Here is a 12308-nt window from a genome sequence, read left to right on the forward strand (position 1 = left end):
AGAAAAAAAGATTACAGAAAGCGTAAAGGAAATGGCAGGGTATACTTTACTCCCAGACCCTTTAATTTACCTTCCAATTACATTAAGAAATATATTGCTAAAGAGGATAAGGAATTAATTCTCAGTAGGTTTGTCACAGCACGAATCATTTGGGTCCAATATTGGAAGTCTCAGAAGTGCCCATCTAAGACAGAATGGCTAACCAAATTATGACACACTGCTGTGCTGGCTAAATTAGCATCTTAATCAAGGGTAAGAGAAGGAGGCAGAAAACAGACAGTTTGATTGTGTTTCTTTGCATATGAAGAGAAGAAAATCTTTGTTGGGGACAGGGTAATTTATTTTATTAGAATGATTCCTAAATATGTGTATTTTCCAGGGCTTTTAGAAATAATAAATTGTGATATCCAGCTTTAGGTTATCGTTAAGACACTCTACATTTCCTTCTATCTTTATACGGGCAGAAAGCTACCTTCTTCACAGCAATTAATGCTTAATCTTACATAGTCCAATTTGAAAAACCTAAAACCCATTCTGCAAGTAGAAATTATCATTGAAGAAAGGTTCTTGTCCAACTGGCACCCTGATATCCTAGCTTTCCATGTGAGCAGACATGGCCGAGCCTCATTTAATGGTTTGAACATGCTTTCTGTGGATAATGTCATTATATAGGTTAGTTGCTAGGTAGCACTGGCCTTACTTACGTCTGACTGGAGTCAGGAATTTCCTGCTCTGATCTTCTTGAGAAAAGACAATAAGTTATCATCTAGCTTTCCTCTCTGTTGTTACTGCTGCTGGCAAAGTCTGGAAGCAAAAGGGGATAGAGCTGCCAGAATGGAAGGCCTAGATGTGTGGGGAAGGCTTTATTTATTTATTTATTTACTTACTTACTTACTTACTTACTTACTAAAACGTTTTTATGCCGCCCCATTCGCCAAAGCCTCGGGGCGGCTTACAACAATAATTATAACTCATGGTGCACCAAACTTGGACTCCAGAGGAGTCAAGGCCCTATTCACAGTGGCTCAGGAAGTTCCAGCTTATCTACTATTCAAATCCCCCCTCCCAAAAAAATTATTAAGCTAACCACCTTCAGTAGTCTTGTTTTTGTGTGTTTACTGAAATATTGTTTAACCTGTTCTTTGGTCTAAGGTGGCCAACAATCTCACTGAAAACAGTGAAAACAATAAAGCCATTTAAGGATACAATATGAACAGCATCAAAGAGAATCCAGAAGCAACAAAAGAAAGAAGATTAGGGGCTTCCCAGGAGATGTCACAATATTCAGGTGGGAAAGTTGGAATGTTCACACAGTATTTTGCCCATTTTCACTAATATTTAAAAAGAGAGTATGTGCATGTTTCTCCTTGAAAGGCAGAATATTCTGTCCCACCATGTGAGAAGACCCTGCTTCGAACATTACAGCAAAGTCTAAGAACAGGAAATGCAATACAATCTGTTTCAGCATTTGCTGCAAGATAGAAAAGCAACCTCAACAAATTACATATAAACATTCTCAAGGAACCTGCCAAGTAATTTTTCTATCACAAATGCTTGCCAGATCTTATGATGACACAGAAAAGCAGGTTGCTTACCTGTAACTGATGTTCTTTGAGTGGCCATCTGTGCATTCACACATATGGGTGCTGTGCCTGCGCAGTGCCTAGGCCGGAAAGATTGAAAGCTAACAGTTTTGGTGGGAAAACTCCGCTCCCCTCCCGCCTTGGTAGTATATATAGAGCGGAGTGTCCACCATTTTCTCCAGTCTTTGGAGGCCGAACGTTCGCCACCTCACAGAAGAAGATGGCATAACAACTTATCAGGTACCGCCGTAGTCGTCCATGGTACTGATGACATAATAAAGTATGAGGTACCAAAGCAGTATCATACGGTACTGATGAAGAAACCACTCACTGACACCAAGCGGGGCTGGCGGGTGGGTTGTGTGAATGCACAGATGGCCACTCGAAGAACATCAGTTACAGATAAGCAACCTGCTTTTCTTCATCGTGGCCTCTGTGCATCACACATATGGGTGAATAGCAAGCTTACCAGAGATGGTGGTGGGCGGTGTCATCATTGAAGAACGGCAGAAAGAACAGCTCTCCCGAAGGAACAGTCTCTTCTGGCACGCACGTCAAGGTGATAGTGCTTTGCGAAAGTACATGGAGTAGCCCAAGTTGCGGCCTTGCAGACCTCCTGGATCAGGACACCCCTGGCAATTGCGGAGGCAGCTGACACCACTCTAGTGGAATGACCCCTTGGAACAACAGGTAAGTCCATCTTTGCAAGCTGGTACGCTAACAAAATGGTTTGAACAATCCACTTCGACAGTCTCTGAGACGAAACAGGTGATCCTTGGTCCCGTTGAGAGTACTTTACAAAAAGTCTATTAGAGCATCTAAGAGACTCTGTGCATGATCTATAGAAAGCCAAGCATCGTCAAACATCCAAGGTATGCAAGGACCTTTTGATCGGGTTCGACGGCAACGGAAAGAAGGCAGGCAACATGATCTCTTGATTCAGGTGGAACGGCGTGGCAACTTTAGGCAAAAAAGACGAATCCATCCTTAGAACCACCTTTTCCTTATGGAAGTTGAAATAAGGCGGATCAATTCGAAGAGCACAAAGTTTACTGGCTCTACGAGCTGATGTAACTGCAACAAGGAAGGCCATCTTCCATGATATGAGACGCATATTGACAGTGACTAAGGGCTCAAACGGTGGTCTTGTAAGTGCCTGAAGGTTCCATGTGGGCATAACCGGCCGAATAGAAGGATGAAGATTTTGCAGTCCTTTGAGAAATTTTCGAATAAGTGGTTGTGAAAACACCGACAATCCTTGTACCGTACCCTGATAATGTGACACGGCAGCTGCATAGACCTTAACTGAGGAAGGTTTTAGTCCCAAACGATGCAGTTGCAGCAGAAACTGGAGAATATTCTCAACCGAAGCTGTAATCGGATTGAACGAGTGTGATTCCGCAAAGGATGAAAAGCGGCGCCACTTCGCTGCGTAGGATTTCCGAGTTGATGGTCTTAGTGCAGACTCGAGAATCCTGAAAATGTCTGGATCCAAAGAGCTCGGTCCCAACAATATCCCCGTCAGTACCGAGTGAGTGAGGGGGTCAGATCGGTCGTGAGTTGAGGTACTGAGTGATCTAGTAGATCTCTGTCCCAAAACAGTGTCTTGAGTTAATGAATTCTCCACGCAGTGAGGTTCAATGAGGACAGGTCCGGGTGACGGACCGCACCTTTTTGTTGAATCAGTAGATCTTGTCTGGATGGAAGACGAAGGAAATTGCCGTTCGAGATCCGAAGGAGGGTGAAAAACCATGCTTGATGAGGCCACCAAAGTGTTATAAGTATTCCTGTGACATCGCCATGCACAATCTTTGATAGGACTTTTGTCAGGAGAGGAATAGGCGGGAACGCGTAAAACCTGAGATTTGTCCAGGGGATCATAAGGGCGTCTCCCATCGATCCCGGTCCTATTCCCGCCCTGGAGCAGAATCTTTTGCACACCCTGTTCTTATGGGTAGCAAATAGGTCTATGTCCGAATGTCCCCAAAGTTGGAATAACTGTATGCAGACTTGATGATTCAGTTCCCATTCGTGGATGAACGACGTGTCTGCTCAGGGTGTCTGCTTCCTCATTGTCGGTCCCGGCAAGATGGACCACCAAAAGGGTTATACCTCTCGGGATACACCATTCCCAAATGTCCATGGACAGGCGGGCCAGAGCAGTGGACTTTGTTCTGCCCTGTTTGTTGATATAGAATACCGCCACTATGCTGTCAGACGTGAGCTGTATCACTTGGTGGCGGACAACTTTCTCGAAGGACCGAAGTGCCTTGAAGATCGCTAGAAGTTTGAGGTAATTTATGTGACTCAATGACACTTGTCGGTTCCACATGCCTTGGGATCGAAGCCCTGTGCATACTGCACCCCACCCGATCAGCGAAGCATCGGTATGTATAGTCAGCGTCGGGTGCGAGGTGACGAACGGAGTCCCCACGTCTAAATTGGCTGGAGTCGCCCACCAAGTCAATGTCTGTCTAACAGTGCGGGGCATGCAAAGTGGTTTGTCGGCCAAATCTCGTTGTGGACGAAAGTTCTTGTTGAACCAGAGTTGAAGAGGGCGGAACTTCAACCTGGCATGTGGGACAATGGCGACTTTGGCAGCCATATGACCAAGAAGTCTTTGGATTGAGAGCGCTGTAACTACGTTGTTCTGTCGGATCTGAGAAATACAGGAATGGAAGCTGTCCTGCCGAGCTGGAGGGAGGAACACCCTCGTTACTGTGGAATCGAGACGAGTTCCAATGAAGTCTATCACCTGTGTAGGGATGATTTTTCACGGTTAATACAAAGTCCAAGATTGTCCAACAGTGTGCAAGTAACCTTGGTGGCTGACAGTAGGCTTTCACGGGTCTGGGAAACTATAAGCCAGTCATCCAGGTAAGGGTACACTTGGATGCCTTGCAGCTGTAGATGAGCACACACACTGGTGCCATACATTTCGTGAAGACCCTCGGAGCCGTGGCCAAACCAAACAGGAGGACATTGAATTCGTATATGTCAGTCCCGACGGTGAAACGCAGAAGACGTCTATGACTTGGATGGATCGAAATGTGGAAGTAGGAATCCTTTAGATCAAGTGAGGTGAACCAATCCTCTCTCCTCAACAGCGGAAGGATATTTTGAAGGGTAGTCATCTGAAATTTCTTTGGTTTGATAAATCCGTTGATATTTCGGAGGTCCAAGATTGGACAAAGACCACCATCCCGTTTCGGGACCATAAAATGCCTAGAATAGAATCCGTGAAGCCCTTCAGAGCTAGAAATCCATCGAATCGTGCCCTTACGAAGCAGTTGATGTACTTCGTCCACTAGTACTGGAGAGTGCGGTGTAAATCGAATCAGGCTTGACAAAGGAACAGTATCGAATTCTATTCTGTATCTGAGCTGAATAATAGACAGGACCCACCGATCAGATGTGATGGACTCTCAAATGGGGAGTCGGCCTTGCAGCTGTTCCCCAAAAGGGAGGGGGAAAGGTGGGTGTGGAGGCGGAGGAGAGGTTCGCCCATTCCATCAGCGTTGACGCTTCTCCGTATTGAAACGCTGGCGGTTCTCTGGGAAACACTGATGGGGTGGTTGCCTTCTGTGTTGCGGCCGTTGTTGGTACTGTCTCTGCGGCGGCTGGTAGCAGTAGGATGGGCACGACCATGACCACTTACGTTTTTGTTGTCCGGGCAATTCCATCCGTCTTGCCATCATGCGTGACTCATGGATGGACTTAAGCTTATGGTCGGTGCGCGAATGAAAGACCCAGAGCCATCAAAGGGCATTTCTTCTATTCGCCACTTCATTTCGTCAGGAAAATTGCAGTTCCGCAACCAGGCATGCCTTTGCAGTGAGACGGCCCTGACAAGAGCCCTCGAATCTGTATCCACATGGTGACATGTTGTGGATAATTGTTGTATAGTGACTTGCATACCCTCTTTGATGAAAGTCCTAGCCAAATCCCGTTGTTGCTCAGGCAGGGGAGTGACGATGTTATTCAGCCTCTGCATAATAAAGAATTGATACCTGGCCAGGGTGGCTTCATAGACATGCGAAGCCCAAGTCCTGCAGCCACATAGACCCTGCGTGCCAGGGTATCAATCTTGCAGCCCTCCTTGTCTCGTGGGGTGGTATGTCCCCTGGCTTCCCTGTCCTGGGATGATTCAACCACCACGGAATTTGGCTTAGGGTGAAGGAGTAGAAAGGGTATGTTGCTCTCCCGGACTCGATACATGGATTCATATCTTCTCTGTGGGCTGAGTCTGCGAAGGCAAGTCCCAAGGCTGAGTCATCGCCTGCCGCAAGGTTGTAATAAGCAGCAAGACAACTGCAGGTGATTGCTCTCCCCTTACAATGTCATAGAACTTGTCGGTGCTCGGATCTGGCTGGGGTTGCGCCTCAATCTTGAGCGACCGAACAAGTCTAGACACGAGCTCCCCAAACGAGATGTGGGGCACTTCAGGCGATGATGGTCCTTGAGATGTAATAAGGACATCCGGGGAGGTGGAGTCTGCATCCGAGTCAGAGTCGGGCCCGAGGTGATATAGCTCTGACGAGGAAGTCCCTGGTGAAGTGGGATGTTCGGGTTCAACCCGCCTCGAGGTAGATGGCATGTCCTCATGGGCGGACGGCGAGGAATGGTCCCATGGGTGAGGACAAAATCCAAAGGAGCGGTAGTCCTCCCAGCCCGACGGGTAACTGTAGTAGGGCTGGAAACATCCTTCTTCCCACCTTTCGTCCATCCGGGACCGAGGTGGAGATTGGTCTCAAGCTCTCGCCATGGGCATAGGAGTCGGAGAACGAGCCCTGGGGGGAGTCTTGAATCTCCCATCGGAGATCGACTCGCGATGCGGCTCCTCAGGCAACTGAGCAGGTAGGCCCTGTTGGGGGGCAGGTTGTACTGGAGACCCCGGTGGGGTAACCTGTATCGCTGCTTGAAGCATCGGTACTGATGGTGTTGGTACCAAAGCTGCCACCGGGATCGATGGTGCTGTCGAACCCGAATCCCTATGCCTCTTCTTATGGGGTGGTTTTGCCGCCTTGTCTTTCTTCGCCTTCTTATGGGCCGAAGAGTGATCCGACCCTCCGTGCTTCCTCTTTTCCCTTTGCTTACGCGGGGGAGAAAGAGATTGCTGAGCCCCGGAGGGGGAGTTTCCATCATCTGACAGATGCAGCTGAGGCATGGGCAGCATGGGCGAAGGGCGCTGTCCGGGCATGCCCGAGGCAGAGGCTGGGCGTTGAGCCGATGCAGTCAAAGCTATGGCCTTGCGCTTAGCAGATGGAGCATGCGCTGGCCCGGGCTTTACTGCAGGCTGATCCAATTGCATCAGCACTTGGTCCCATAGGAGTTTTCGCAAGCGATTCTCCCTATTTTTTCACACTTGCTTAGTAAAAGCAAGGCAATGGCGGCATTTATCCGTCCTGTGCCCCTTGCCAAGGCAAAGGAGGCACAAGTCGTGAAGGTCTGCCGGGGACATTTTGGAGACACATTCTGCACATTTGTGGAAGGCCGCCAGCTGTGCCATCGCAGAGGAAAGAGGGAATATAGGAAAAGAAGGAAAAGGTAATATTTTTGTTTTGTTTTGTTTTTTAATAGGAACGAAGAAAAGAAAGATAAAGCTATAACAAGGGGATAATAACTTGGAATAACAGCAAGAACAACAATATTAGAACTATAGAAATAACGAGCAAATACTGAGTCGAGCGAGAGACGAACAGGCATGAGGCACAGCGAACGGCGGTCGCAAAAGACTGGAGAAAATGGCGGACACTCCGCTCTATATATACTACTGAGGGGGGAGGGAAGCAGAGTTTTCCCGCCAAAACCGTTAGCTTTCAATCTTTCCGGCCTTGGCACTGCGCAGGCGCAGCACCCATATGTGTGATGCACAGAGGCCACGACGAAGAACATGCAATGATGAGAAGAAAACCACAATAGCTCCCATGGAAGGCCAATCTGATACCCTTTTATAATCATGAAATCCTGAACAGTCACTGAAAATTCCCTGATTAGATTGTAACTTTAAGCAAAATGAAACTTTTTTCATTGCTTCTTGAGATGTGGATGCTAATATTCAAACATAAAATACACAAAAGAGAGATGCACATGAATTGCATTATCCATTTCTAAAAACATGGTAAGTAGCAGGAGTTACATGAGCAGTAAGTGAAAAGGGATCTGGTCTTCATTTATGTGTATTCTAAAATTCGCAAATTATGCACATGTGTGTGTGTGTTCTTATCTAACATTCTGTGCTTGAGTATCACAAATAAAAAACAAAAAGTCTGGTAAGGTCCCAAGCTACCACAGGAAATACCAATCCAATCAGTCCCACCATCATCCACTTTGTCTCTTCTTTATAGTTTGCATGGATAGATGAATCAACCCAGGCCTTGGACTGGGATTCTTTGACCTTTCTTCATGCATTAGTATGTAAAATTATTGCTTACGTTTTCCCAACAAAGAATACTTAGAGCATCTAGCTGCTTTCATTATTCATGCTCTATTAATAATACACTTTGAGTTTCATTCAGAGGTATACTAGAAAACCTCTGTTCCCAGTGACTTAAGCACTCTCAGTTCAAATGCTAATAAACTTCTATTGTTTGCTCTGACCTTGGTAAGCAACAAAACAAAGAGTTCACTAGCTGTGTCAAGCCCTAAGTTGAGGTACCAGCTGGCTAGAGGTAGGTGGGAGTGGTTCAGTAGTTCTCTAGAAAAGATTTCTAGCATGAGACAATCAGGAGTCCTATGAAAGCTACATGTAAAGAATAATTCCTTCATGGTACCATCCATTGTCACACCCTGACCCCCATCCTCTTAGAGCCCCCATGAAATCCAATAGGGCATAATTAGCTTATCAAAGCCTACCTTCTCTGTTGCAAGACACAACATTATATAGCCACATGGAGATTAATTAGATTCTGTCCATGTTTAAAGGATAGTTTCTGGCTGGAAGAACTTACCTGCTCCTATCAGATCTTCCAGATCTTTTTCATTGGAAACATAAGTGACTCTCTCATATCCTTCAATAAACAGTTATCACCTTTTTCCACTTGCACTTTCATAAGTTGGGCCTTCAAGCACCCTAGAGCCACATTCACATTCACAAGCTGTGAGGCATGCTCAGTCAAGGTTTGAATTTCCAAAATGGCAGCCAGGACTGCAACATGGACCCTCATGGGGAATTCACCCATTGTAGCTTCTTGCTGCATGAGGATCAGCACAGTATCAGAAAATCTTATGCAACTCTATTTCATGGTACAGAGGAGTAAACCAAGTTCATCTTTTGTGTTCCCCTGCAAGAGTATATATCAAAACAGATGCTGGGACATTTAAGGAAAAGAATACATTGCACACCTGGAGAATGATATTTATGCCGGAGATTTTTTTAAGAATCAAAAGAGTGTTTCTTTTTCTAAAAACAATCAAGGCATCAGAGCTTACATGCATGGGAGTTGGCCTTGGTAAAACCTATTAGAATAGGTTACACTTAGAATAGGTAGAACCTATTCTAGAAGGTTAGAATCTCATATGCATACTCCATCTGGATGCAGCTATTCCAGACCCATTTTGAGACCTTCAAGGAAAATATTCCCCACTGCATGCAGGCTTTCAAAAAGGATATAAAAAGAAGAGCACAGAAAGAAACTCACCGAGCAGTTAACAGAATCTCTCCTTGCCATGTCATCAAGTGAAGAGTTTTTGAGGCAAAGGAGTGGCAGTGGCAAAAGTGGACAAATAGCTGCCTTAATGGCTAACTTCAACCCAAAAGCGCAAGGTTTCCTCTAGGTGCTGTCCTTTCTTTTTCTGGTTTTTACATAGATTGTGCATCCATGAGCTAGAGCCTTTCTATATATTATCTACATACTTTGGGTGTTTCACTGCAGAAGACAAGAATGTGAGAAAAATTGAAGATAGAAGAGGAAGACCAACTATGAGATGGATTGATTCCATCACAGACTTGAGTTTACAAGAACTGAGCAGACTATGAAGGACAGGACATTTTGGACTGCATTCATTGATAGGGTGCCCCATAAGTCAGAGGTGACATGAGGCCACATAACAACAGGTTGGAAACAGTGATGATACTTGCACATCAGTTCTGAAAGACGTAGCTGATGACCAAGGTTTTTGAGTCAGACAGAACGTGACTTCAGAAAAGCTGAAGAGGCTACTGGCTAACCTGACTGCCATTCCGACGCTTCCCTTATTCTAACCTTGTTCACATAACATGAGAGTCCATTGTGGCTTAATTTACCTGTGGGGCCTATGAGTCACAGCAGTGCCCACAAATGCCATTTCTGCATAGCAACCCTGGACACCCACCTTGCCACAGTTGTTAATGGTGTGAATGGAGGCAAAAAGGGTTGTTTGAGGGCTAGACAGTTACACAGAGAGTTAAACAATATTCAGCTAGCCCTTGGTCTGTCCAGCATTCAACCAACACCTGCTGCCACAGTTCACATGACATGGCAAGCTCTGTGCCCATGGGCACCATGCAAAAATGCCACCCATGCGTGTGAGGCACAGTGCAACAGACCCACATGCAGAACAGGCCATGGTGGACTGTTGGGTCATGTGGACCAGGTCACTAAATTTAGATAGCAACATGTTTTATATAGCTTCAGCATATTGAATTTCCTTAGGGAAATATTTCTTTGCAGACTTTTTAGGGGGAGGTATTGTTTTATATGTTAAAAATAATGTTTCCCCCTTCCTTGAAACTTTTTTTTTCTAGCAACAGTCAGTTTAGCCAATCTCTTGAAGCCTCAAACTGGATATCTGTCTCATTTTTCCATATCTGGCCAGCTCACATATTATTGTTTTCTTCTTGGTTTTAGTTTACTATCAGTTGTACATTGCGGTCAATCTCTGAGCTACATCGGAAGCAAACTTTTCACTCAAAAATTTGGATATATGGACAAGACAAGTGTGTGACAAAGCAGTCAAAGAAACAAGGACATACTGCAAACATGCCCTAAAAAAGCAGGTATGAGCTTCTAGAGGGGAACCCCCTCTGCTCCCCCCCCCCAACCACCTATTTAAAAGTATTCTGTGTCTGGATACAAATCCTCATGCAAGATTATATTCTACAGGGTTTACTGCACTATACAAACTGATAAATTTCCACTACACATCACACACTACGTTATACATAATGTGTAATGCAGTCTTTCCTCAGTCTCTGGTGACTTGTCTCATTCCAGCAGAGCCTATGAAGCACACTTACAAATACCTACAGCTGATCTATTGAGCACATCTGGACTACTGCAAGTCCTACACAGCTGCATGTGCTATTTCCAATAGCCTGTAGATTTTGCAGTCCAAAGAGGAACACACACCCAGAAGACTCACATGCACAATATTCTTTCCCCTGTGGGACTTGCAGCCTGCACACTATTACATATGGGTCAGGTAATAAGAGCATTCAGACAGTAAGCGAAAGGAAACCTAGTCTTTTGAAGGAGGGGCTGCAGCCAAATGGGTGAAGATGTGTTTTGGATGCAGAAAACCCTGGATTCAGTCCAGGCAACCCCGCATGGTGTTTGAGAGAGCCCCTGCAGGTTGAGGTTGAGGTTGACAGTACTAGTCTTGACAAACCAATGGGCTGACCCAGTATAAATCAGCTTCTTCTGTTCCTGCGGTCACTAAGAAAAAGGGCCCCCAAACATTAAAGAACAAGTGCAATGATAGTAATCAAGCTGACTGGTCTTGAACCAGCACCCCTAATTTTAATTGTACTGCATGCCAAAGCCTACAAGCGTATGAAAATCCAAAACAAGGCGAAAGCAGTGTACAACATCAAAGATATGAGTGTATTTTTCTTTCAGTACAGACTGGATTTTTGTAAGGTAGTAAAGGTTAAAAATGAAAGTGGTCTTTCAGTATAAATCATGTTATATAATGGTAGAAAACACTGTAGAGCCATCTCTGGAAAAGCAAGTATCTGAGATTCTATTTGACACCTGTTTTGCAGTGACATTTTGCTGGTAATGTGCAAGCAAAGAATGGGTATTAACTTGCATAGACACAGTGCTGAAAGATAGTTAGCTTTACCTGGTTGGCTGAGAGAAACTCCTGGTTATTATCATTCATTCCCATATACATGTTTTCTCCGTCAAACTGGAAAGACAGAAGAAACAGTAATTACCAAAATGCATAATATGACAGATTTTTTTTAAAAAAGCTTGTTTCCCACTGAAAATGGAAGACCCCTTCTAAATGTAAAGCACCACGTTATTTTATTTAATTGCTGAAGGACCTGCATTTTACTAGTTACAGCAAATTGGCACCAAATAAAGCCAGAGCAGCAGCCCTGCTCTTTAAGACAATCCATATAGACTATGCCAAAGAAGCCGTAACGGCTCTGCTATGATGAGCATCATACACAAAACCAGGATGCTGGTGGGCTGATGTAGTCCTGTGCATGACAATATGGACAAATTGACCAAAAGCAGCAAGTCACACTTTATAACCCCCAAAGAATGGTTCTTCTGCAACCAAAATGTATTTTAGAAGCCAAGAGAAAAGAGAAAAAAATGAGAAAGACACAAAATCTCATGTACTTCAGGTGTTCCCGGTGCCACCTGTATCCATTGCTGTATAAGAGGCTCTTTTACTTTCCAGTCACCAACAGTGGGAAAGCCCTGCTATAGGCACGGGGTGGAAGGTAAAATCCCATTAATACACATATTATAGAATTATTGAACAAACCGTTTGTATAATTTCTTATCAAAC

General features: G+C 44.9%; 1 protein-coding gene across 3 annotated transcripts in view; it reads right to left on the reverse strand.

The window, feature by feature from the left end:
• The window catches only part of TOX2 (TOX high mobility group box family member 2), a 250921-nt gene that overhangs the window by 163444 nt on the left and 75169 nt on the right, over positions 1-12308 (reverse strand). For all 3 annotated transcript variants that reach the window (XM_044447516.1, XM_044447515.1, XM_044447514.1), the window contains exon 2: positions 11628-11693. In XM_044447516.1, the coding sequence (XP_044303451.1) occupies positions 11628-11693 (66 nt within the window). The remainder of the gene's footprint in view (positions 1-11627; positions 11694-12308) is intronic.

The sequence above is a fragment of the Varanus komodoensis genome, unplaced genomic scaffold, assembly GCF_004798865.1.
Source record: "Varanus komodoensis strain SLA01 unplaced genomic scaffold, ASM479886v1 scaffold52, whole genome shotgun sequence".
Lineage (NCBI taxonomy): Eukaryota > Metazoa > Chordata > Lepidosauria > Squamata > Varanidae > Varanus > Varanus komodoensis.